Source organism: Labrus mixtus, chromosome 9, assembly GCF_963584025.1.
Source record: "Labrus mixtus chromosome 9, fLabMix1.1, whole genome shotgun sequence".
Lineage (NCBI taxonomy): Eukaryota > Metazoa > Chordata > Actinopteri > Labriformes > Labridae > Labrus > Labrus mixtus.
This window is the reverse complement of record NC_083620.1, coordinates 25,677,241-25,701,337: the sequence shown is the minus strand read 5'-3', so window position 1 is coordinate 25,701,337 and position 24,097 is coordinate 25,677,241. Positions and strand designations below refer to the sequence as shown.

Sequence of the window (24,097 nt, the reverse complement as noted above, 5' to 3'; positions counted from 1 at the left end):
AACTGTGGTGTTTGACAGCTTTATTGAAACGATTACAGCAAATACCACTAATGTACAAATTATTGAAGACCAACTTTTGACAACATCATAAGGTTGGAACAAGAGCACAGTGTTCGGATAAGTAAAGCTCCTTTTTCTTTTAATGTATTGCATCTCGTGCAGGCTTTAAAAAAAAAGTACTTTTTTTTTTCAGCCTGGGTAGTTATAACAGGAAAAGACAAAACATGGAAGACAACCACAACAGAAATGAGTAACTACTTCAATGCAGAGGAAACCGGTGGTTCTAGTTTTCTAGTACACAAAAGGTCATCGGATTCTTTCACCTTAGTTTGTAGAATAAAAGCACTTTAAATGGAGAAAAAAAAATGGGGGAGGGAAAGCAATCAATTCAAAATACTTCAATTTTCATAACCAAATCTAGCTCTTCAGGTCCTGAGAATATCATGGAATAAGGAAGAGGTTTTTTGTTGTTGTGAAATAATCAAAAACAACTCAGCGTCTCTGCTTAAGAGAGGAACTCAGCGGCTGAGATGAAATGCTGCTTAATTAGAAGTACCCTGATATGACCAACAGTATACTTACAGTACACTTGAGCACTCAGAAGTACCAAGAGCCAATGGGAGTGCATTTATTGGCATTCTGGTTTGTCTATTTTATTTGAAGCACATTTTGAAAAATATATTTTGTAGATCAAAGTGTTAGTAAGTAGGCATCCTTTCATCCATCTCAAAACAAAATGAATGAAATAAAAACTTTATATACAAGTATGCTGGTATGTTTCGTATTGCATCCCATAAAAATATTTTAACTTATGTTGGGGCGAATACCTGTATCATAACAACATACAACTTACACACTGTGTGCACTCAGGAGAGTAGTGTTGAAGAACATAATTTGGAGCAGAAATTGAGCGGATTAAAAAGGGAGAGGAGAAATACTGCAGGTAGCAGGACAGAAACACATTATCTGTGAAGAAGTGAAGGGGCTAATGGTCAAAAGAGTTAAGACGGCTGCTAGAATTGAGGTGAAAGGCTCAAGGCAAAAAGAAGGGAGCTTGTAGGGCTTGAGGCCGAGCAGGGGGGGAAGTCAGCGAAGGTCACTCTCGTCATCCTGTATGGTTTTCTTGATGCGGAGGAGCATGGTTGTGAGCCACTGGTCCAACCGTGAAATGGTGTCAAATTCCTTCACCTGAGAGAAAAAGTAGAAATGATTACGCAACATTTTAAATTAAAAATAAAGTTTAAAATAAATGATTTCTGTTTTGTTACAAAGCAGACATTCAAAAGTAGAAATTCATGTAAATCTCGGATTTATAAGAAACCTCAAACTGGCATTTTCATTCAGGTTAGTTTCAAAGAAAAGCACTACACAAAAAAAGATTATTTAGTCAATCAGATATGCATTAAACCAGTGGTTCTCAAACTATGGTACGCGTACCACCGGTGGTACGTGGGCTCCCTGTGGTGGTACGCAAAGAAATCTCCACAATATAAAAAACAAACCCGTTCAGCATAAAACAACAATTTTTTTTGTCATACTCTTATCTGTCTTGTATCTATTGAGTTGTATTTATATCAAATGTGTTTTCCCCTCTAAATTAATCTAGTTTTTGCAACAAACTTTAATCTGCTTAATTTATGCTCGCGCACAGACATAAACAACAGGAGTACACCTCGTGTTTTGAAAAGTTCAACTCGATATTCCGTTTTAGTTCAGTACTGAAACAACAGCAAGCAGGCCTACATTAACAGAATATATGTTAATAAATAACAGATATTCTGTTAATGTAGGCCTACATTAACAGAATATATGTTAATAAATAACAGATATTCTGTTAATGTAGGCCTACATTAACAGAATATATGTTAATAAATAACAGATATTCTGTTAATGTAGGCCTACATTAACAGATATTCTGTTATTTATTGGAGTTCAGCACACAATCCGCACGCAGCAATTTTATGAATAAATGAAAAATTAAATGAGAACAGGTCGGAAATATACTTGGGCCCAGGTATCGTGTTTGTGTGGGAAACACTGCAGACTAAATATTTCCAAACAGGTTGTTGGTATAAAGTTGTCATTTTTATTGTTCTGCTTCTGCTTTTGTGTGTGCAAGTTCTAGCACTAGCCCTTAGTAGGCCTACAGTGTGGCTGCCAGCAGTCAATAATAAATAATATTCTTTTTATGAATTAATTTGCCTCTTGCATGAAATGTGTGTTGAAATAGGCCTACAGTGTATTTTAACGTCTACCATAATGGTGGTACTTGGGAGAGCCAAATATTTTTGGAGGTGGTACGCAGTCTAAAAAGTTGGAGAACCACTGCATTAAACAAAAGGACAACAAAATGTAACATAAATAAAGCAATGGAAGCCTTAATTGTAGTAGCTTAAGCATTAAAAAGCATGTCAGAACCCCAGTAGTCCTTTGGGAAAGCAGTCGTCTTTAATCTTAGCAGTGAGCTCTACAGCTTCCGTATTTAGATACAAAGGATTGCATTTTTTGCAGCCAATTATTCCCTCTTTGACGTTGTTTCTCAACACCATTCTCAGTTCTATGATTTCCAGTTACACTGCTAGGAAACCCCCTAAAAAGTTGTCTGTTGCTCCAAAAGACTACAACGTTGTCGGGCAGTGGGCTCAGAGATAGAGAAAAGCCATGACAAAGAGATAAATAACTCCAAAACGGTTTGCTTAAGGAAATTGTCTCCTCCCTCTTATTACATTTTCCTGTGTTTCTGAATATGTTGAAAGGAACCTTTTACTCACCGAATCAGTATAGGCATCCACATTCTGTTCCTCACAGGCGTCTAGAAGTTTCTGGTGGGATTAAAAAGTATGTTTTCAATAACTGTGCATCAGATAAGCTGCACCAAGACAAAAAAAAGACGCCCTGGGACAACTGGTGTGTAAAAACAAGAGGCTACGATACACTTTCTGCATTCCTGTAAGCAATACAAAACTATGACCTTTAAAAAATGTGAAACACCAGCATGGTTTTAAATGGGGACTTAATCAAGGTCTAAAATTAATGTTTTCATTCTTTTAATCACAACTAATCGAATGCTATTTTGTCCCTATAGGCGCAGCTCAGATGAGCCTCTGCAGTGTCTCCCTGTAGTCACAGTGATGGAAAATAATGACACTGCTTCATCTTTCACTTAAAAAAACAAAAAACTTAAGACAGCTCAGTGGACCGGTCCAAAGTAATATCCACCTCATGACATCAAACATTTCCCTTTTTTTTACCGTCCCTTTGAGCTGTTTTCATTTAGCTTTCGATAAGAAGTTAATGTTTCTGTGGTAAAGTTAATGTCGTAACCTTCAATCTACCAGAAGGTTTTTACTTATTTCAAAATAAAAGCAGGGTTGAATTCAAACAGCAATTAACTGAAGATGGTAAAATAATTATTGATTAATCACGATTAACTATTGAAGTTTTGTGATTAAACTCAATTATAATTTTGAGTCGTTTGACAGCCTTATTTTCAGTCAATACACTTTTAAGGGATTTTAAGGGAGGAGACCTTAACTATGCTTACTGGTTCGTCTGCTTGATGAAGACTGGGAGGTGACTGTATGAATGAGGCTATTACAATCACACTTTTGTTTTTTGATGCAAGCGAGTGGATTAACCACCTGTCATCAGCAGAGGTTTTATTGACCACAGCAATAGAGATCAGCTCAGATGCAAACAGAAGCAACACTAACAGTTGTCAGGTTTTATCTCAGGAGTCTATTGATTTGGTCTGCTCTCCCTCTCTCTCAGTTATCAGCCTGGTCTCTCCTTGTCTCAGGCAATATTTAATGTTGATGTTTAATATTTTTGGAATGGAAATAATATGGAGGCCTACCTTCAACAGCTTGCATTCTCTAGCGTCTGAAAAGGCTGGAAACATTTCTTCGTACTTCTGCACAGCAAGCTGGGAGACAAGAGGATGAATATTAACACAGAGGCTTGTGTCGCACTTGCTGTACAGAGACATACGATGTTTGTTCGGGCTTACTTTTGCATTCAGCATGTCCACACAGAAGTGACAGAGCGCCGCTTTGAAGAAGTGATCCTTGGCACTGTATTTCAGGAGTGTACTGTCCATTGCGTGGGTTCCAACCTATTAAAAGAAAAGGACGATTCAGTGTGTTTTGTTATTCAAGCAAACAAAGAGTTGACATGCGCAACGATTCTTTAAAGGCAATCAGTGCCAACCCACAAAGACATTGTAAAAATAAAACATAAGCACCCGCAATAAAATATATAACAATAAACGTTACACCTGAATGAGTGCTGAAATCTTTACGCTTCCTTTTTTTTGTGACTGATGGCATATTTACATGAAGATTGTTGCTGAGCAATTACACACCTGTTCATAGATCTCAATCGCTTTTGGATACTGCTCCAGCTGAGCTGCATAGGTTGCTACTTTCAGAAGGCACTTGTTCGCTGAACTGAAAATGAAACAAACAAGCCTCTTAGTTTAAATGTATCACCAGAAATCAACACTCTAAAACAATAGGAAAATGCATACCCTAACCCTCTAACCCTGATTATTATAAATATAATAAAGGGAAAAAACAAGTTTTTGAAACATTTCGACCTCAAAGATAACAAGACAAAAATGTGCTAATTTCAGATAGTCACCTTGTGGATTCTTCACCTTTGTAATAATCTGCTGCCTGTTCGTAATGAGCAATGGCCTGCAATGTAAATTGGACAAAACAAGATTATGATCTTCATATAAACTGCTAGTAGCAGTTCAATTAGCAGTCTTTCCTGAACTTAATAAACATGAAAAACAATTTCTATCTCATCTGACCTTGTCGATGTCAACCAGCTCTGTCTCGTATATTTCTGCAATGGTGATGTGATGTTTGGCTGCAATGGTGAAGCGACCCTAACAGACAACAGGAGGAGAAACCTTTTATAAGTAAGTTCAGATACACATTTTTAAAATTCAGTAATTTCAAATTTAAAGAACCAGTTCAGACTCACCATATCAGTGTATATTTCAATAGCTCGGTTTAAGCAGTTTATAGCCTCTGTTGAGAGAAACAATAACTTTCAGATACAATGAATAGTCCGTCTGACTGGAATTATCCAGTGAATCGACATCAGATGAAAACAAAGAAGCGTAGACTATGTTTTTTTCACATTATCAACAAAATTAGAAGCAACCGGCCGTGTTACATGCAAAGTTAAAGGCAAAAGTGGATTCGCAAATTCTCCTGTGTTCAAGAATGTGTGATCATTTTTTATTTCACTTTTCTCCAATACAAAGCAGTCAATATCCCACATTTCTATTTTCTACTGCACAGATGCAAAAGACAGACAGACAGATTTAGCACAAACTTGTCCACAGGAGGCTTTTTGAGAGAAAAACAAAAGTAATAATAGTGAGAATGAAAATAATAAAGAAATAATGATAATAAGAAAGACCAGAATAATAAAATGTACAATAACAATACAATGACAGAAGGAGAAGCAATACATTCAAAATTACCTACATATATAAGCTACAAAACAAAGCCAACATGATCAGACAATAAACCAGTTGCAAGCTATTCATGAGAGCACTGTTGTTTTTGATTTTAGCCATTGTTTGAGTCGTCTGTTAAAAGCGTTACTATTGGTCTCTAGCTTTATATTGGTAGGTAGAGCGTTCCACAGTTTTTTGCCCCCTTTGCAGAGAAAGCAGAAAGACCAAAAGAGGTCTTGTACATTGGGACAAGGCTCATGTGATCGCCCTATGAGCCCCTGACACCCAATGGCTAATTCAGAAAACAGTGGTGCTGCAGGATTATTTAGACATTTAAAAACCAGTTTAAGGATCCTAAAACTCATAAAAAAAATTAAAGCTCAAAAGCTTGTGTTTTCTTGACATATCGCAGTGATGCAATCTCATGGGTTTCTGAGAGATGTTCTGTGATGCCTGGGTCAGGCTCTCACCTGCCAAGCTGGGTGTTTCAGTGAAAACATGGATGACAGTGTCATCTGCGTACATCAGGCAGTTGACATCCGGACAGCATTTCGGTAGGTCATTCATGTATTTTGTAAACAACAGTGGATCAAGCACAGACCCTTGCTGTACTCCCATGTTGTTGGTATGCAGACCAGACTTGTTGACCCTGACACATTGCCCCCAACGTTTGTCTGCTGTGGCAGATGAGTCGTCGTGAGGATGACAGTCTATAACTGGTATATTGTGCGGATTAATACAAGGCACACGACTCACCCCAGAGTCAAGAAAATGTTGTGCTGCCGCTGAAGTAGCTACTTGTGCTGGACGACAACGTAAGCTCTGTGCTCTTGTCTGAGCCTGAAACACGTAACTGCAGCCGCTGCATGAGCCCATCTGGCTCTCCCAAAGCACTTGTGGATTGCCGGCTACCTGGCGCTGCGTTTCCAGCAGTGATGGCAGGACTAGGCCTTCCACCCATCAGTTGACTTCTAGGGGCAGCGTCTGCTCCGCTGGGATAGACGCCGTCCGGCATCGGAGTCAGGGTGAGTTGCAGGGATGTTGTGTATATTATCATTGGTTGGAGAGTTGTAGTCACTGCCAATGGCTCTGACTGCCTCGGGATGATGGTTTGCACCGTTGAGTCAACCGCTGAGTGGAAAAGGGGCCCAGGATTTACAGTAGATGCACATCTCCCGATAGTAACAGTACCAGCAGTAGTTTTTTGGCTGAAGATGGGCTGTTCTTCCGCCTGATTGTAGTTTTGAGTACTGGCCTGAAGACCTGAGCTTGGATATCCCTGAGAATCCGTGTGAAGACAGCCACATAACCAAATCCAAAACGATTTAGTTGCGTTTTTCATGATAAAATGCCCAGTGGATCAGCTGTTATTTGGTGACAATGGGCGATTTTGCGGCCAGAGTCTCTGGTGCGTTGCAGGTAAATAAAACAGTACTATAAAGCTGCAGGTTGGGGTGTAAAGGCCGGTATTGTGTTCATGTTTCTCTTTGCTTTTACTGCACCATTTCAAGTTGTCATACAATAGCTTGTTCAAAGGCCAGAAAAATACCTTGAAAAGTAAGGCAAAAGAGATCGAAAACAGCGATGTTAGAGGATTTCTGCGCGTGAGTGGAGCCTGACAAACCACTCAAGGCAGGTGCTGCCGTCATCATGAAATATTACGTAGCATGAAAAGTGCTGTAAAGGCACTTTTTCTAAATGATGAGACTGTAGTGACCAAGGTAGGGCAGCTTGTAAAAAGAGTGTTACACGTGAGCTTCAACAGCTAAATACTCCATGGTCTGTTTAGAGTAATTATTACCTTGTGGATCTGCTTTTTTGAAGGCATTTCCAGCATCTATGAAGTTAGTTGCTGCATCATGTTTGCTCTGCATCTGGAGGTGAAGGAGAGCAGCCTGGGAGAATGCATTTCCTGCAGCTGAAAGGATAATATTTCATGTTAGAGGGATAATAGACTTTGCAGACCTTGGCAAGGGAGAGGGCATTAACTACACTTGCTTATTCTGCCTGTAATGAAAAACTCTTACCACACCAATTTTTGGCCATTTTGAACATGTTGGCTGCCCTCACATACATGTCACAGGCCTCTTCCATCTTCGAGGAACCCCTATGTGACAGCACATGTGATTAGTGCACAAACACGTGCAGAGTATTGCTGAGTGATATGGAAAATTACCAGTAAAGGACACAACAGCGTTAAGACAAAAATGACCCAATGCTAAAATAGGGATATTTATTTCTTAACTAATATGCAATATTGTGCAAAATCAGGACATATAAATATGCATTGCTGCTCAATATTGTGCAAAACTTATTTTTTGGTTTTGTGGTTTAATTTGTAACAAACGTTTCATGTCATGTACATCTTTGTAACCTGCTACTGGATGCTTTGAATTTCCCTCGGGATCAATAAAGTATGTATCTATCTATCTATCTATTATTATGACATTTTTAATTGATATCAATAAAATAACTAATAAAAGAGTAGACTTTTTTTTACTTAATTAACAAAATTATAAACAACCGGTCGTAAGACAAAGAACTCAAAAGTAAAGACACTTTAATCGTCTGCTTTACCATATAACAACTATTGTTACACATGGCTGTTGTTTACATACACAAACAATCAGACATGCTGCCATAATCTGGATTAATTTACTTTGTCTTTACTTGTAGTCTGTGTTTATATATACTCCTTGTCTGTGCTTATATATGCTCCTTGTCTGTGTTTATATATGCTCCTTGTTTGTGTTTATATATACTCCTTGTCTGTGCATGGTGATTTTGTCTGTGTTTAAATGCTCATGTATTTAACGCTATACGTTACACATTTTTATTTTATGTCTGTGTGCTGCTTTATCAATTGCTTCCATGCGTATGTGTTATGTTTTTAACAAACACTTGTGTTGTTTTATTTTTTATGCTTATGTGTTCTTGTGTCTATGTTTTGTGTGCTGCATTTTCCTGTATGCTTTTTTTTTTTAATGTTTTCTTAAATGTCATCAAAAATTAGCCTGCATGGCTAAACCATTGATACAGTATGATCACTTGGATTATATGTTTGTTGTGTTACTTTAAGTGCTGTATTACAAATCTGATGCAACGCAAACACATGTGATGGACATGCTGCCCTTGTGAGTGTTTCCCAGTAGATGGCGTTACAGCAACAACATTTCAGATAATACACAATGTACTTGCGGTGTTATTGCGCAAATTAAATGTTAGATGACTTGTCCTGATTACATATTAACCTGAATATGTCACAAGGAGCTACCAGATCCAACACTGTCATTATTAAACCACACATACAACATACAGCAGCTGTTTTCCACACAATGTAATCCTCGTGTTAGTGATCTGAAGGAATATAAAGTAGCATGTCCAGTTTGATAATAGAATAAAAGCAGATCAGTGTTGATGTTTGTCTGTTGTGGGATAGTTTTTCCTCCTGCCATCAGGTCTGAAATCATCTATCACCTTCCGCCTAGCTGTCCATTGGCTAGCTTAGCCCAGCAGTAGCTCCCTCACATACTCACCCAAACATCGCTCCGAAAAACGACTGAGAGGATTTCATTTTCTTTTCGGCCTCAGCCATTAAAGCCATGGCCTCCTTTTCTTTCCCGCTATTGTCCATTTTCCTTCGTAACCGCGCTGACTTCGAGGAGAAACAAGGAGACACAAAAGTCAACAAACTCGCTAACCAGCGCTAGTAGCGGAGGGTTTTCTTCTTGTACGCCTTGTCACGTCATCAGCAAACCCAACGCCTACGTCATGTGACTGTAGTGGAAACAGCTGCGTTCAGGTGCTCTTCCGAAACTCCGCCATCGAATCTCCGCCATCGACACTTCCGATGCTAGAATATCCACAGCAATGTTTCTAATAAAAAAGAAATAAAAAAAAAACATTAAGGCCTACTAACAAATAGAGACTAACTACTGCTGTGAATTACCAGCAACAGCACATGAGCATTTTTTTAAATATAATTTATCGGGGATTCAAACTCCCAAATGAGGCTGTGTTGTTTTATGTAACTGTTTAAAGTGATTTAATTAAATTAACTAATTAACTGTGACATAACAGCCGATTGTTACCATTCATACTGATCATTAATACGTTTACCTTGAGTCTCATTTAATATATTGCCATTCAACAAATTCTCAGTTTGCCTATATCTCGTTACCAATTCATAACTGCAATATTTTCGACAGAGACCTGAATGCATCTCATGGTACAAAACAATCATAGACTGTATAGAGATTGCCAGTATTATTTACAGTCTATTATTAAAATAGAATACTATATTGTTCTTGACCCCAGTCTAAATATTTACTTTAAAATGTTAAATTAAGCTCACGATTTATACTTTATACTAATTTAAAAAAAATATTTGCTCCTATGACGATACAAGTTGTTTGAGGTGCTGATAAGAAAAGCACTCACATAATAAATCACTGCTATCATAATATTTAACCACGATTAAGAGGTTGGGAATACACACATTTACATACAATCTCCACTGATAGCACAATCTATTTTTGTCTAAAGATTTTTAAAAACATGAAGCTTTTGCTGTTCCAGTCCTATGTTGGCTGTTGGATTAGGGTGTTTATTACTCTTTAAACATCGGTTCCCAAAAATACAAAGTGGTTTGTTAAGTCCTGTATGATTTAAGCTTCAGAAGACAGCTTTGATGAGGAAAAGTCCCCAAACTTCACATTGTCACAAAGTTTTTTTTACACACTGTGATGGGGTCTTTTTTCCTTGTTTACAAAGTTTCATATAGACTCAGGCTACGTTTTGAACATAAGCAAAAGCTATTTTTTACATAAACATATCTGGGAAATATGTTTGTTTAATTAGGCTAATTAGAGCACAAATGTCACGGATACATAACCACTTTTTAAACCAAAGCCTCATCCTCAAAGCAGATCAAGACACACGTAACCGAGTGCAATATATTTGAACACCGACTGTCATTAAAATACTTTATTAAAACTAAAACTATTTTCCTGCAAACTTCCACCTTCGATATTGTTTTATCAAAATGTTTTACATTATCACATATAAACATATCTACACCTAAGACGAAGTTAAATTCAGCATGCCAGAGCTTTCGTTTTCACATTACACGACAATCATAGTCATTCAATTATGGAAGCAATTAGTGATCAGAATTCAAATGATAAAGCTAATTTTAAAATTCAAATGTATTAAGAGAAATGTTTTTTAATTTTTCACCCATCTCTATGCATACATAGAGAGTAAAAGTATAATGCAAACTTAAACTGGATGACTGAATATTCATTTTAAATATAGGTCAAATAATGCACCTATATTCTGAAAGTTAAAACGTTGTTTCTGCTACTGTATTTTCATTTTAAAATGAGCTTTTTCATTTGAATTATGATACATTTTTTTGAAAATGATAAAGCAAATGTCATTTTCTTCCTCATTTTAATTTAGTCAAAGAATGTGCAATTTTTGAAGTTGAAAACTAAAATTCAAATTAGATAAATTAATCATAATTTTATTTTTGAGTCAAATAATACACTCATATTCAGAACAAAAAAAAAAGCATTTCTGTTAATGCATTTGAATTTTCAAATTAGAAGATCACTAATCGCTTCCATATTCAATAAACCCTCCACCTTCGATACATTTCGATAAAGACGATGCCCATATTTAGATCAGGCAAAACGGAAGTCTCCTGTTTCCTGCCTGTAGTTGGGTCCTGTACAGCAGCCCGTGCGAGGCTGTCCTGGAGACCCCGCGCTGCCTGCACCTCTATCGTCTCGGGTGAGTTTGTTACGGTGTAGCTATTTCACTATTTATCCTAATAACTGCAACAAAGCTGCAATATTTGTGTTCTGCAGCGAAGCCACAAACTGCACAGCTGCCGCAATCGAAGCGCCACACTGCTGCACGACCCGGCGATAATAGTCATTTTCCATCGAATTCCCAAACATACCCCCCTGATCCAAGAGTGTCCCTACATTAACTCATATTTTACCTGCAAGTGGGGACAGATAGCTCGCTGCGCAATTGCGTTTGCACTCCTAAACAGACAATAGTACTCCGTCCTGGTGGAGTTGAGGTTCTTTGGTGCCGTACGAGTGTCAAAACTGTGTCACTCTGTGGTTTGTTTTGAATGTCAAAGGCTAAAGCTAGCGCGTACGTCTGGATATTGTTGATAGCTACTTGGCTTAGCAGGCTAACCAGCTAGGCTACTCGAAATGCAACCCAGATGCATCAAAATGCCAGGATGCTGGTTTGGAGATCAATCGTTTTTATTTAATTAGAGCATCAAGTGTCTCTCGTTGCCATTAAATATCGCACACTGTGAGGAAAAAATCGGCGGAATGTGCAAGAAAATGTGTGTGAAAACAGCAGGTAGCATGTAGCAAGCCGCTTGCAGGGTTTCCATTCATATCCTGCGTACTGGTTCTTCTGTGACCGAGCAATGGCTCCGACTCGCTGCCTCCACAGAGCAGCAGGTAGGGATATGCCCCCCCCACCCACCACCCCCTCGTAAAATCCGAGGGAAAATGTTATGTGACTTGATGGTTGTGTTGTTGAAAAGTGTTTTTGCACAGTTCGTGAGACGAGCTGCGAATATTTTCTGCAGGTCTGCGTGAAAACCGCGCGTTTTCAGTGTGTTGTCTTCTCCTCTGTGCACAGCTCACACAACTCAAGTTTCAGCTCTTTAAGACTTCTTAACTATGTTTTCCTGTTTGCGATGATTGTATCAAAACTTTTATGTGTTTTAAAGTGTTCAAAAATGATTCATGTTTTCGATTGTAGACTGATTTGTGGAAGAAACGCAACATATGGTTTGTGTTTGTTTGTGGAAGTCCATTCATAAAGATAAAGATAAACTTTATTGTGTTACAACAGGAAGCAGGAATGTAATTATTAAAAATAACGAGAAGTTAAAAATCAATCATATTTACATCCGTTAAATAAAGGGTGAAAAAATAATACAAGGTATTTACACTTCTACTTGTGGAAAGAGTTATTGTTATTAAAATTAAAAACACACAGTGTGCAGCATTATTGATATGAGTGGTGATATTGATACCACTGGGCTTGTTTTATCCTCAAAGCAGCAAAAGTAATGTAGCCTAATGTTTTGTGTCATCACACTAGTTTACGTCATGTAAACAGGAATTATTGGAAAAAGAGTTGAATTACGATACAGAAGCTTTATATTTAATTTGATATGTTTAAACTGTTCAAAAATGATTCATGTTTTCGATTGTAGACTGCTTTATGGAAGAAACACAACATATGGTTTGTGTTTGTTGAAGTCCATTCATAAATGTTTTGTGTCATTACACTAGTTTACGTCATGTAAACAGGGATTATTGGAAAAAGAGCTACTCACACTGCATTTTTATTAATGTTGAATTACGATACAGAAGCTTTATTTTTAATTTGTGTCGGGAATTGTAAAGAAATAATAACAACATTTAAATTAAAAAAAACATATTTCTTTAAGGAGCAACATCTACTGAATTAAATCATAAAATGACCATACTGTATCATCAGACATTTAGGAAACATGCTATGCAATATATTACGTTTTTGGGGTTTTATTTATTTTATTATGTACCACATTTTGTATTGCAGCATCAACACAGAAATAGAAAGGTTTATTTTCTGTAAGAACAGTCTTTGTTAAAGTAGTACATTAATGTGGAGAAGAATCCCTCAAGTGTCATTAAAACTGTACGTCTATGAAACATTTCCAAATCATGTATAACAAAATGACATTAGTCCAATCAGAGGCAGAGGATATTTGATGAAGGTTTTGCTGTTTTATAATTCATCATCATTATCTGTGACTAACTCATGTCAAAATAAAATAGAAATTTAAATTAGTTTGTAAAACATTTGACATATTATTGATTTGTGACAAGGATTTTTTTAATGAACAAATTATCATTGGGCTATTTCATCCTCAACAGTTGTCATGGATGATGAAGACGGCAGGTGCCTTCTAGATGTAATTTGGTAAGTCATTATTGACATAGTGTATTTTATCTTTGGCTAAATGTTCGGCTGCATGGTTCGCCTTGTTCTGTTGTAAATCACATTTTTGTAAATCACATTGTTTTCTCCTGCAGTGACCCAGAAGCTCTCAATGACTTTCTTCATGGATCTGAGACCCATGTGAGTAAGAGAGAAAAAAGAAAGAGGACACAATTGATAGTTTTAAACTGTGTGTTCACTGGTTTGATGTGGTGAGGAGGTCTTATTTCTGCACATTTTAGTTAAGTCTTGCCTCAAACTGTGTTGAAGTCACGATCAGATTACTCGCACACTGAAACCCACGTCCCCACTATTTTCTATTTTACTGCTTCTTCTACTTATTGATGGCTCTATCAATTTTTTCAGCCTCCCTTTCCTTTTAAATACGAAATGCAAATACTAACGCTTCCCAACTCTGTGTTATTCTTATAATTTTGCCCCCCCTCCCCCCCTGTCGCTTATGTTTTTGCTGATTCTTTACCATCTTGGTTCTCTGGACTTTGTTCTGTCCATTTCTTGCCCTCCTCCTCCTTTTGATGGTCCTTTTGTTTCTCTGTCCTGGTGGCTTTTTCCTGCCTGTGTGGGTCCCTTTGGTTTCTGTCTGTCCTTTCCTGGGTGGGTGTGTCTGTAGTTGGACACTGACGACCTTTTGGATGGTTCGAGTGACCCCTCCAGCTCGTTCTTCTCTACCACTGGGGTGAGTAAAATCCCCCATCCTTTTCCTTCTGTTTTCTATCCATCCATGTAGCATGCACCTCCAAATATCCTCCCTTTCCACTAACAGTTCTACACTCTACAATCTTTGATTTTCTGCAATGAGACAAGAGGTTTTTGAGGGGTTTTCATGTTTGCATTCCTGCCATCATGCATATTCATCAGAAATTCACCAATCACCTGGTTTCACTTCTCTCCTCTTGACTTTCCTTCTTCACTTAAAGGGCCATGTTCCAGAGGTCCAGCCTGCAGTCCAGCTGTCGGCCAATGAGCCGACAGGCCTGCCCAGAGTCAGTGTTGACCTGGACTTCCTGGAAGATGATGACATCTTGGGAGGATCCCCTGGTGGCGACGGTGGGAGCAATGGCATTGGGACAAATCACGAGCCGTGTGACATCCTGCAGCAGAGCTTGGCTGAAGCAAACATCACTGAGCAAAGTTTACAGGAGGCAGAGGCTGAGTTGGATCTGGGCTCCTTTGGAATTCCAGGCCTTACACAGGTGGTTCAGACACTGCCTGATGCCAGCCTGTCTGGGGCTGGAGGCACCACTGTTGGTGTAGGCATAGGTGTTGGAGGAGCAGCAACAATTTTCCCTGGGTCAGCCCCAAGCACCACTGCTACTCCTCCCAATGCCACAGCAGACATGCTGGGGTCAGTCCTGGCTCAGCAGGGCCTTCAGCTCCAACCCCAGGTGATGAATAAGGCCATTAGTGTTCAGCCATTTATGCAGCCTGTGGGCCTTGGAAACGTGACACTTCAACCCATTTCAAGTCTTCAAGCTCTTCCTAATGGGAGTCAGTCGGGACATTTAGGTATTGGACAGATTCAGGTTGTGGGTCAGCCTACAGTCATGACTATCAATCAATCTGGACAGCCAATCCTGGCTAAAGCCATGGGTGGTTACCAGCTGCACCAATCCGGGCCAGAGGTATCAGCTACTGGTTCTCAGGCAGCACTTGGAGGCTCAGGGGGTGGACTTCTGATCCAAGGTAACAAAACCACTTTGGGATCTCCAGCTTTAAATGGACCAGCTGTTTGTGTCAGCAGCACAAACAGCAGCAGCGGCTGCACAATGACTGCTCCTGCTGGGCTTGTGGGCTTTGGCAGCACCTCTCTTAGTTCAGGAATTGGACCCCAGGTGCAAAATCAAGGCCAAATCATGCAGAACGTGATCATCCAGCGCACACCAACACCCATTCAGCCCAAACCTCCTCAGGGGGGAGCCATTCAACCCAAACTCTTCAAACAGCAACAACAGCAGCAACAACAAATATCCCAACCATCTCAAAATGATGCCCACAAGACGCTAGGGTTGCAGCAAATTCCAGTTTCCACTGCGCAGAATGTAACCTTTCTGACTGGAAAGCCAGGCTCTAATGTTGTGTTGAATACTCAAGGCACAACACAAGGCCCTCAGTTTCAACAAACCCTGTTCAAACAACAAGGAGCACAACAATCTGGCAAACCCCTCAGTGTGCACTTGTTAAACCAATCAGGCAGCATCGTTATTCCCTCTCAGACTGTTCTGCAAGGTCAAAACCACCAATTTCTCCTGCCACAGCTACAAGCCGGTGGACAGATCCTGACACAACACCCTGGCGGCCACATAATAACCAGTCAGGGGCCTGGTGGACAGCTCATTGCAAACCAGATTTTAACTGCAAACCAGAACATTAACCTGGGTCAGGTGTTGACTTCACAGGGCCACCCCGGGGCTGCCCACATCCTCTCTGGGCCCATTCAGCTCCAGTCTGGCCAGATGGGCACACAAACCCTCTTTCAGGTGCCTGTCTCACTGGCTCAGAGTCAAAGTCAGACACAGACACATACTGTCTCAGGTCATGCCCAGACAGTCATACAGGGCATGCCAATCCAGAACTCCCTGACAATGCTTAGTCAGGTGGAAGGGCTAAGCCCCGCAGTCAGTCTTCAGCCAGCCCTACAACCCCAGCCAGGTGGAGTTCCCAGCAGCAACATCACAGGAGCAGCAACCATGGCTCAAGGTCAGCCTGGAGAGTGTGTTACTGTGCTTGGTAGCTCTACGGATCAAGCTGCTCATCCCACTCAGCAGCATGTATCGCAGTCCTCTATCCTCGCCATGCAACCATCTTCTTTGTCCACGGCTACTACGATACCCTGCTCTTCTCCGTCCATGTCTGTGTCCACCTCTTCATCTGTCACAGCAGTGGGGCTGGTCCCCCATCAGGCTCAGCACAGTCCAGGGAGGTTACTCTTCACTAACCAGGGCTCTAGTATGATCCTGAGTCAGGAGTCCCTGCAGATGTTCCTGCAACAGGTCAGTGTTCCAGTCCTTGGTTTACTTGTGTACAGTTAACACTGTCTTAAATGAATAACCTGCACGGAGTGACATCTTTGTCTGACCTCTTTGGTTTACTATTTTACTCCCTTTTCCCTCCAAATCCCCTTCCTTCTTCCCTCCTTGGTCCTGAAATGGTAAATACACTCATATCAGGAGCAGCACCACCAATCAGAGAATGAGTCAACCCCCTCTGTGGGCGTACCAGCGTCTGTAATCGTCAGCAGCAACAACGTCACTGCTCCGGCCCCTGCTGTCCATGACAGCCAATTAACTGACTCTTGGGTGGGTCAGAGCCACAGTCCTTCCCCTGGCCCCTCCCACATGACAGCAGTGGTAAAGCAGGTAGAAATGCCCCTTTATGTCAAGCCCCACCCACTTGTTGCTGCTGCTGCTGCCACAATGTTAGGGAATCTTAACCTTTCCACATCACTGCTCTCTACTACCTTTCTGCATTAGTCATTGCTTTCATGGCTACTGAAGTTGCTATGCAATTCCTAAAGCTTAACAATTACTCATTTGCTTGCAGCTTCAGCTTGATTCTTTCATTGCTCTGTTGTATGTGAAGGCATAATCATTCCAGTTGTCCTGATGTATTGTCTGTCAGCCACTGTGCTACATAAATTATTTGCTTTGTGCATCCTTAATAGAATGTTGCCTACCAATCAAGGGTCCATTCTTTAAAAAAAAAAAAGTTAAACTAACATTTAACTAATTTGGTATGTTCTCATTCATTCCATTGTAAATCATTTGTAAAAGAATATGATACCATGCTCATGCTTGTTAAAACAGCTACCAAGGTGCCAAATGCAACTTGTTCACCTTTTTACTAACACTCAGCTCAATCAAATTCAATCAACTCACCTCACTTAATCAAATAAAATCCACTCACTTTCATCTGCTGCATTACTGAACAATTACTGACCAACAAAATCTACACCTCTCTACCCTGCACCTCTCATTTAGACTCATATGTACTTGAGTTGCCACCCGTTGTAACCTTGTCCTGACAAGTGTAATGATCCCTCAGCGATGATTACACGCTCCCCCGACCCCAGTCCCTGAAATCTTAGGATCACCTTCTACCTCACCATCACGGGCCCGCAGATCTTGACTTCTTGCTTTTGTTAAATGTTTTTCTTTTTGCTCACCCAATGATCATTGTGCCTCTTTGTATCTAATCTTCTTCAGACGCTAGAAAAAAAATCAATGGGCTTCTAACTTCAACTTCTAGTTTTTAAAGTCTAACACTTTGCTTATCGAACGTTTTGTGTCGTTTTACCAATGTTTTTCTATTATGGTATCTGGGTTGGGCGATAGTTTGATAATCTTTTGCATTTCAGTGTATTTGGGGGAAATACATTCATTGTCTTGGTACTGTTGCAGAAATTAAACGTTTAAAGCAAAATAACCCCAAATAATCATGTCATGGAGATGTCTTCTCTATATATTGGATAGCGTTTTGTTTGTTAAATGCAAAGATGCATAGCCTGAAGGTAGCCTTATCGCCCAGCCCTGTTTTGTATGTAGTCTCAAGTTTAAACCATGTTTTAGAGGGTTTAGTTATAATCTAGTGTGCATGCAGAACTTGTATAGTGTGTGTTGTTTTTATGCTTGATGTCCTGATGTCCTCCTGCTTTTAAATGTTGTCTGCATTCTTGAATCAAATAAGCATACCAGTATTTTGTGGTTCCACTTCATCAGGTACCCTCTGCTGGACATAAGCAGCCCCTGAGGATCCAGGGCATGTCTCCTTCACCGGGCTTGACGACTCACACAACAGTGCCCCCAGTGTCAGAAAGCCCCCAGCCTTCCCATTCGCCTCTCACTCTGAGCCAGCAGATCCAGTCACCACACCACCAACAGCAAACACATCCTCCCTCTCAGACACAGACTCAAACCCCCACTCGTTCATGCACACCTTCGCCCCATCCCCAACTCTTTATTGTCCATAATCAGATTGCTGAGTCCCCCCAACCAGCTCCACAAGGCCAACAGCAGAAGACACAGCATGCACAGCCCCAGCAGACCCACATTCATGTTCAGCTTCAGCCTCAGCCACGGCCAGCCTCCCAGCCTGCCCCTTATCAGCAAGAAATGCCTCCTATGTCACAGTCCCCCAAGCCTCCTCCTGCACCACCTGCACAGCACCAGTTCACTGCTCCTCCTGTCAGCACTTCTGCCACTGCTGTAGTAAAAGCCCAGGTTCCCATCCAGGGCCTAACAGCGGAGCAGCAGCACCACCTGCAATTAATAGGAGCACAAATTCAGACCCTGTCGGGCATAACCCAGCCCTCACCTCAGCAAAAACAGCTTTTGGACAAGCTGCACCAGGTATTATCCCGTTCACCTGAAAGATTGATTTAAAAAAAGGATATTTGCATGCAAGAAAAGGTGTTTTCAGTCTAATTATCATGTATATTTCCATGTTCTCCCTAATTTTTCACCCTCTCAAAGTGTAGCAACTGTGTAATGTGTGTTGTTAAGATATTAGCAGATATTTTTTAGATATTCAGAGGAACATCATCAGTGCAGTTTTTATTTTTTATCTGATACAGCAAGCAACATTAGGTGAGACATCCCAAACGTTACTACTTGCATTCGACAATTGTAATGGTTATGCATTTGCACTCGTTCGTAGAAAGTCTTGCTTCAGTGCATATTTAGTTGATAATTGAAGTGGTGATCAATTCAATTAAAATTAATCGGTTCAAACCAGCAGCTCAGAAAGGCTTCAGGAAACCAAATGGGTTTATCTAGACTTTATTGTATAAAAGCTAATTACAAAAATGTTCTAATTTCGTTCCCAGGTCCAGCAGAACATCTTGCTGCAGGCCAAGCAGTCTGCACAACCCAAGCCTCAACCTCAGCCTCAAACTCAACCTCCAGTCACCAGTCAGTTTAGTTCTCAGCAAGATGTGCCTGTTGATAAATTGGTGATTGCAACATCTTCCAGCACTGGTACACCTGCTCAGCTTCTGTCAGTGCTGCAGCCCACATCAGTGCTTGTCAAAACGCCTGCTACAGGTCAGATACGTTTTTAACTAAATTATGTTTTTCTGCATGACCCTTAACACACCATGAAGTATTTTAATCATTTCTTTCCTCTTTTTTTTTTTTTTTAGCATCAAGTGACTTACAGGTATTCTCAGGCACCCAAGGGCCAGCTGGATCAATGGTGAATCAGACTGTCACTCCTGCCAGCCTTACCCAGCCTGCCCAGGTAGGCAACATCATTACTTCAAATACCTGCATTCTGGTAATTCTGTGTACTACAGTTTAGAATTGAATTTAGGGTGATAGTTTTTTCAAAAGTGTCGAATCTCTCTTCTTTTTTTCAGGTTCAGCCAAAGCCAGGGGTGATCAGCTCAGCTGGAGGAATGACTCTGGGGAAAGCTGGGGTGCAGATGCAGGTGTTAGGAACTAGTCTGACTCAAATGCCTGCTCCACAGACCCCAACCCCATTACAAACTCAGGTTAAGGATTGTAACCTTTATGTTAATGAAGCCCAACAAATAACTCTAAAGTTTAAGTTTGAGAAATTAATGGTTGTTCTCTATCTTGTACGTTCACATCACAGACAACAACAATGAAGATGCCTTTCAGTGCAGAGCCAAGCAAAGAAGCCAGGTGTGTGCCTTGTGCATTTTAAATGGCTTAGTTGGACTGTTTCATAATACATTTTTTCTGAAAAGTATCTCTTTATACAAACTTCACTACAGGATGCTGGAACAACTGAGGAAACAGCAGGGTTCAGTACTCCACCCAAACTATAGTGCTCCTTTCCACTCTTTTGAGGACACATTTCACAGACTGATGCCTTACCACGTCTACCAGGGAACTGCCAACTCTTCTCAAGACTATCAAAAAGGTAACAAACTCCATATCTTCTAGCGCAGAGGCCAAACGTAAGGTGCCACTTCTCCTAATATCACAGTCTACATGACCATCTTGGTTCTCCTGTTCACAGTGGATGATGAATTTGAGAGGGTCTCCTGTCATCTCCTGAAAAGGACCCAGGCCATGCTGGATAAATATCGCTGCCTGCTCTTTGCAGAGTCAAAAGTAAGTATATAAACCAAAGCATTAAGGCCATTAACCTTTTCGTCGTCCTTGTCCCGAATTGATTTTGAATTTGTGGTATTTTGTGTTTGAACCTGAGCAGCGACTGGGCCCCTCGGCAGAGATGGTGATGATGGACCGGATGTTCATTCAGGAGGAGAAGATTGCGTTGAGTCAGGACAGAGTTTTAGCCAGGGAGAGACCAGGTACTGTACCAATATCTGTTACATGGTCATGTGGTTGTTTTTTATCTAAATATGGTGTAAGCTGATAGTATCATTCTGTTTTATTTCTTTGCAGAGGAGTTTGTGGCAAATGCACGTATGTTGGAGGGTGTATTGTCATCCCAGCAGAAGTCATCTTCTGCTGAGCCCACTGCTGCGACTGGTGGAGTAGCAGCTGTCCCTGTTCCAGCACCTCCAGCTCCTGCCCCAACCCCGACCCCTCTTCCAAACATCCCTCCAAATCCTCCCCCTGTACCAACCCAAGCTCCTGCTCAAGCTTCAATACCCACTCCTGCTTCCAATCCTGCTCCTGCTCTAACCACAGCACCGCCCGCTCCCCCTCCCACCACTCCTTTCCCCCCCACCACTCCCTTCCACCCCACCAAGCTAGTAATAAAGCATGGTGAAGGCGGGGCATCTGTGTCCTGGTCCAGCAGTTGTCCCACTACTCCAGCTGCAGCAGGAAGGCTGGCCGAGCACAGCAGCCAGAACTCCTCCTCGAGTCGAGCTCCAGCGGCATCGTCCTCTCTGTCCTCTTCGTCCTTCAACTCTCAAGCGGCCGACGATGAGGATGCTCTCCCACAAAGAACCAGCAAACCGCCTATGAAGACCTACGAGGCTCGCAGGAGGATTGGCTTAAAGCTGAAGATCAAACAGGATCAAGCGGGGTTCAGTAAGGTGGTCCACAATACAGCCTTAGACCCAGTACACACACCTCAATCTCAGCAGAGCAGCCAGTCCGCATCCCAGCCTCACACTCAGCTTGAAGATGCTGCGACGCACCCAAAGTCCCAACCTGTATCAACTCCTAAAACAGTCATCAGAACTCAGTCCCCGGTATGCACTGCCCCTGCTGCCTCATCAGTCTCATCGGTCACCATAACAACTGCTCAGTGTAACCAATCACAGAGAGGTAATGCTACCCACAACGCAGCCCCATCTTCCTCCTCCACCTCCTCTTCCCATACTTGGCCGTTTTCCACGTCTTCTTCCTCAGCTCAAATGAACGGGACGTTGGATAACCACGACGCAGGGGGGGTGAAAGCCAACTCTAACTCCACTGCCACTCCCTCGCAGACAACCTGTCGACTCCCCCTGAGAAAAACGTACAGAGAAAACATTAGTCCCCGAGTCAGACCTGGTGTCCCAGGGGGAGGAGAAGAGAGTTTTACGTACCCCAGACCTACACCTTCACCCCCCAGGCATGAGGCCTCCTCTCCTCCCTCAGAGAGGACAGTGATAGCCAGTGTGAAGGTGGAGAAGAGAAGCAGGGAGGCCTCACACATTCACACAGAATCGAGCAACGAAACGGGCCGCTATGGGAGTGCAATGCAGGGGCTGGATGAAATGGACGAGGTGTTTAATCGTGGCATCAAAACTACACAACGTCATCACCTCCCTCCGCTCCTAGACCGGGAAGGGGCAAAGGAGAGAGGGGAGGAGTGCACAGAACTAGAGACGGATGTAGGTAAATACAAGAGGGCAAGTGGAAAAAATAGACACAGGGCAGGTGGGACATTCAGAATGGACCAGCATGCCCCTGGGCCTCCCTCTCCCGAGTCCTCCTTCACTCGTGACTCTTTGCTTCCTGCCAAACGCTGTAAGTCAGACTCCCCTGACATGGATAACGCCAGCTTCTCCAGCGGCAGCCCTCCTGACGACTCTCTTAATGAGCACCTGCAGTGCGCTATTGACAGCATCCTAAACCTGCAGCAGGAACCCTCTGCCCGCGGGCAACACATTAAAGGGGGCAACAGCAGGTCCCACCAAAGCCAGCGCCCGGGGGGCTCGGCAACCTCATCCCACAGGCCCTCAGTCCCAACCTCCTCCTCATCCTCGTCCTCTTCCTTGGCCCAGCACCCTCAGGTTGGTGGCCGTGGCCACAATGGCAACCTGGTGCCCCAAACTCAAAGCAGATAACAGCCCGTCAGCCTAAGGCCAGACTGACTAAGGGTTAAAGACAGATTTGGAGGCAGGGGAAGGAGGGCACTGTGAAAACAGTATCACTGTACTACTCTGCCAAGCTGTGATGGCTCTGTTTGTCCATTTGAATTGTCCAGATATTTCTTTGTCATTTACAACCTGAGGTAGACCTGTGGTGAAAATAGTGAGTGTGGTCAAAGGTAAAACTGTCCTTGTGAATTGCAGACTTGAAGATGCCTCACATTTTTGTATCTGTTCTATCAGCCAAGCTAAAGTGACGACATGAAATTGTCCGATGTTTTTGTTCTTTTTCCTTTTTATTCACTATTCAGACATTCCTATCATGTGTGCCCTGATTTCTTACCAACAGTGGTTTATTTTCCTGGTTTCAACATTGAGCCAGTGAGCATCAGGCAGCTAAATTAAACAGCAACAACCTGCAGCTTATATTGGAAAACATTAAACATGGTGTCTGCCTTTTTACAACCAAACGAGATGATCCTATGTTCCCTACAGGAGCAAAGAAAACATGTTACAGTCCACCTACTTACAAAAAAAATGAACTTCAGATATCATGTGAACTTGAAGGTTGACTTTCAATGCTAAAAAGATAACTTATCTTGGTCTGCAATTGGAATAATCAATAACTGTTCAAAAATCCACAAAGCCTGCAATTACATAAGCATTATAAAGTAAAGGTTTTTAAGGTGTTCGCTTTAGGGCTTCTGTCATGGTGTAAATGAAATGAAAGGAAATTCAGTTCTCTTCTGGTTCCAATGTAATGATTTTCACGGTTTCTTGTTTTTAAACAATGCCTCCACACACACACACCCCTGCCCTCTTGCTGCGTATGATGCCAGGTTACGACTTATGGCATTTTCCGTCAGCAGGGGGCAGACTAGTTATAACAGTTGAATTTCTCTGTTCTCAGTCTGTTTCATCTTTCTGCCACTTTATCCCCTGCCTCCCATGTGTGTTTCGTTTGTCTTTTACGGCCTGGTGGACAATTCAAACACAAACACGGCACAAGCATTGACATGGAAAAAAGGAACAATAATAATGTACAAAAGACCGTAAGAGAATTTGAAGTATAGTATTACAGATTAATTTTGTATTGTATTTATTGTGTATAATGACACTTTTTAAAAAGAAATGTACATTTAGTAAAACTGTAAATTAAACCTTGCTTCTTTTATGAAACATTGCACACTGTCTTGTCATTTGTCCAGCAGTTCAGCCTTTGGTTCCTAATCTTCAGGGTGCATTCCTGTGGATGAGTGGCGATGACTGAGGAGTACTGTATGTTAGTTAGGAGGAGGAGGTGGTGGTAATGGTGGCGGCCACAGGGT

The 24,097-nt window shown here is 41.5% G+C and overlaps 2 protein-coding genes across 5 annotated transcripts; one reads left to right on the top strand and one right to left on the bottom strand.

Moving 5' to 3' along the window:
- Positions 1-9,209, bottom strand: napab (N-ethylmaleimide-sensitive factor attachment protein, alpha b). The gene is made up of 11 exons (XM_061047101.1): positions 9,013-9,209; positions 7,504-7,583; positions 7,278-7,394; positions 4,993-5,039; positions 4,817-4,894; positions 4,642-4,697; positions 4,364-4,448; positions 4,010-4,114; positions 3,857-3,925; positions 2,772-2,822; positions 1-1,188 (listed from the first exon to the last, which is right to left on the bottom strand). Exons 1-11 carry the CDS (start codon positions 9,108-9,110, stop codon positions 1,087-1,089), a joined length of 888 nt encoding a protein of 295 aa, XP_060903084.1. The 5' UTR covers positions 9,111-9,209; the 3' UTR covers positions 1-1,086.
- A 1,982-nt stretch (positions 9,210-11,191) lies between these two features.
- Positions 11,192-23,953, top strand: bicra (BRD4 interacting chromatin remodeling complex associated protein). Of its 4 annotated transcripts, none has more exons than XM_061047089.1 (15): positions 11,192-11,272; positions 13,444-13,489; positions 13,603-13,648; positions 14,139-14,204; positions 14,446-16,518; positions 16,696-16,884; positions 18,244-18,873; positions 19,350-19,566; positions 19,665-19,762; positions 19,881-20,015; positions 20,120-20,169; positions 20,262-20,410; positions 20,510-20,604; positions 20,705-20,807; positions 20,902-23,953. In XM_061047089.1, exons 2-15 carry the CDS (start codon positions 13,449-13,451, stop codon positions 22,743-22,745), a joined length of 5,736 nt encoding a protein of 1,911 aa, XP_060903072.1. In that variant the 5' UTR covers positions 11,192-11,272; positions 13,444-13,448; the 3' UTR covers positions 22,746-23,953. The 4 variants fall into 4 exon arrangements, with proteins under 4 accessions (XP_060903072.1, XP_060903071.1, XP_060903073.1 ...); XM_061047088.1 differs by having other exon boundaries at positions 20,702-20,807; XM_061047090.1 differs by lacking the exon at positions 14,139-14,204 and having other exon boundaries at positions 20,702-20,807.
- Positions 23,954-24,097: the final 144 nt, after the last annotated feature.

Excerpts from the sequence above, each read along its gene's own strand:
- napab (XM_061047101.1), bottom strand. The coding sequence starts at position 9,110 with ATGGACAATAGCGGGAAAGAAAAGGAGGCCATGGCTTTAATGGCTGAG. Across the intron at positions 4,895-4,992 it reads TTGAAATATACACTGATATG|GGTCGCTTCACCATTGCAGC; the intron begins GTGAGTCTGAAC and ends GTTGTCTGTTAG. Across the intron at positions 2,823-3,856 it reads GAGAATGCAAGCTGTTGAAG|AAACTTCTAGACGCCTGTGA; the intron begins GTAGGCCTCCAT and ends TAATCCCACCAG.
- bicra (XM_061047088.1), top strand. The coding sequence starts at position 13,449 with ATGGATGATGAAGACGGCAGGTGCCTTCTAGATGTAATTTG. Across the intron at positions 19,567-19,664 it reads TGTCAAAACGCCTGCTACAG|CATCAAGTGACTTACAGGTA; the intron begins GTCAGATACGTT and ends TTTTTTTTTTAG. Across the intron at positions 20,605-20,701 it reads TGCTCTTTGCAGAGTCAAAA|CAGCGACTGGGCCCCTCGGC; the intron begins GTAAGTATATAA and ends TTTGAACCTGAG.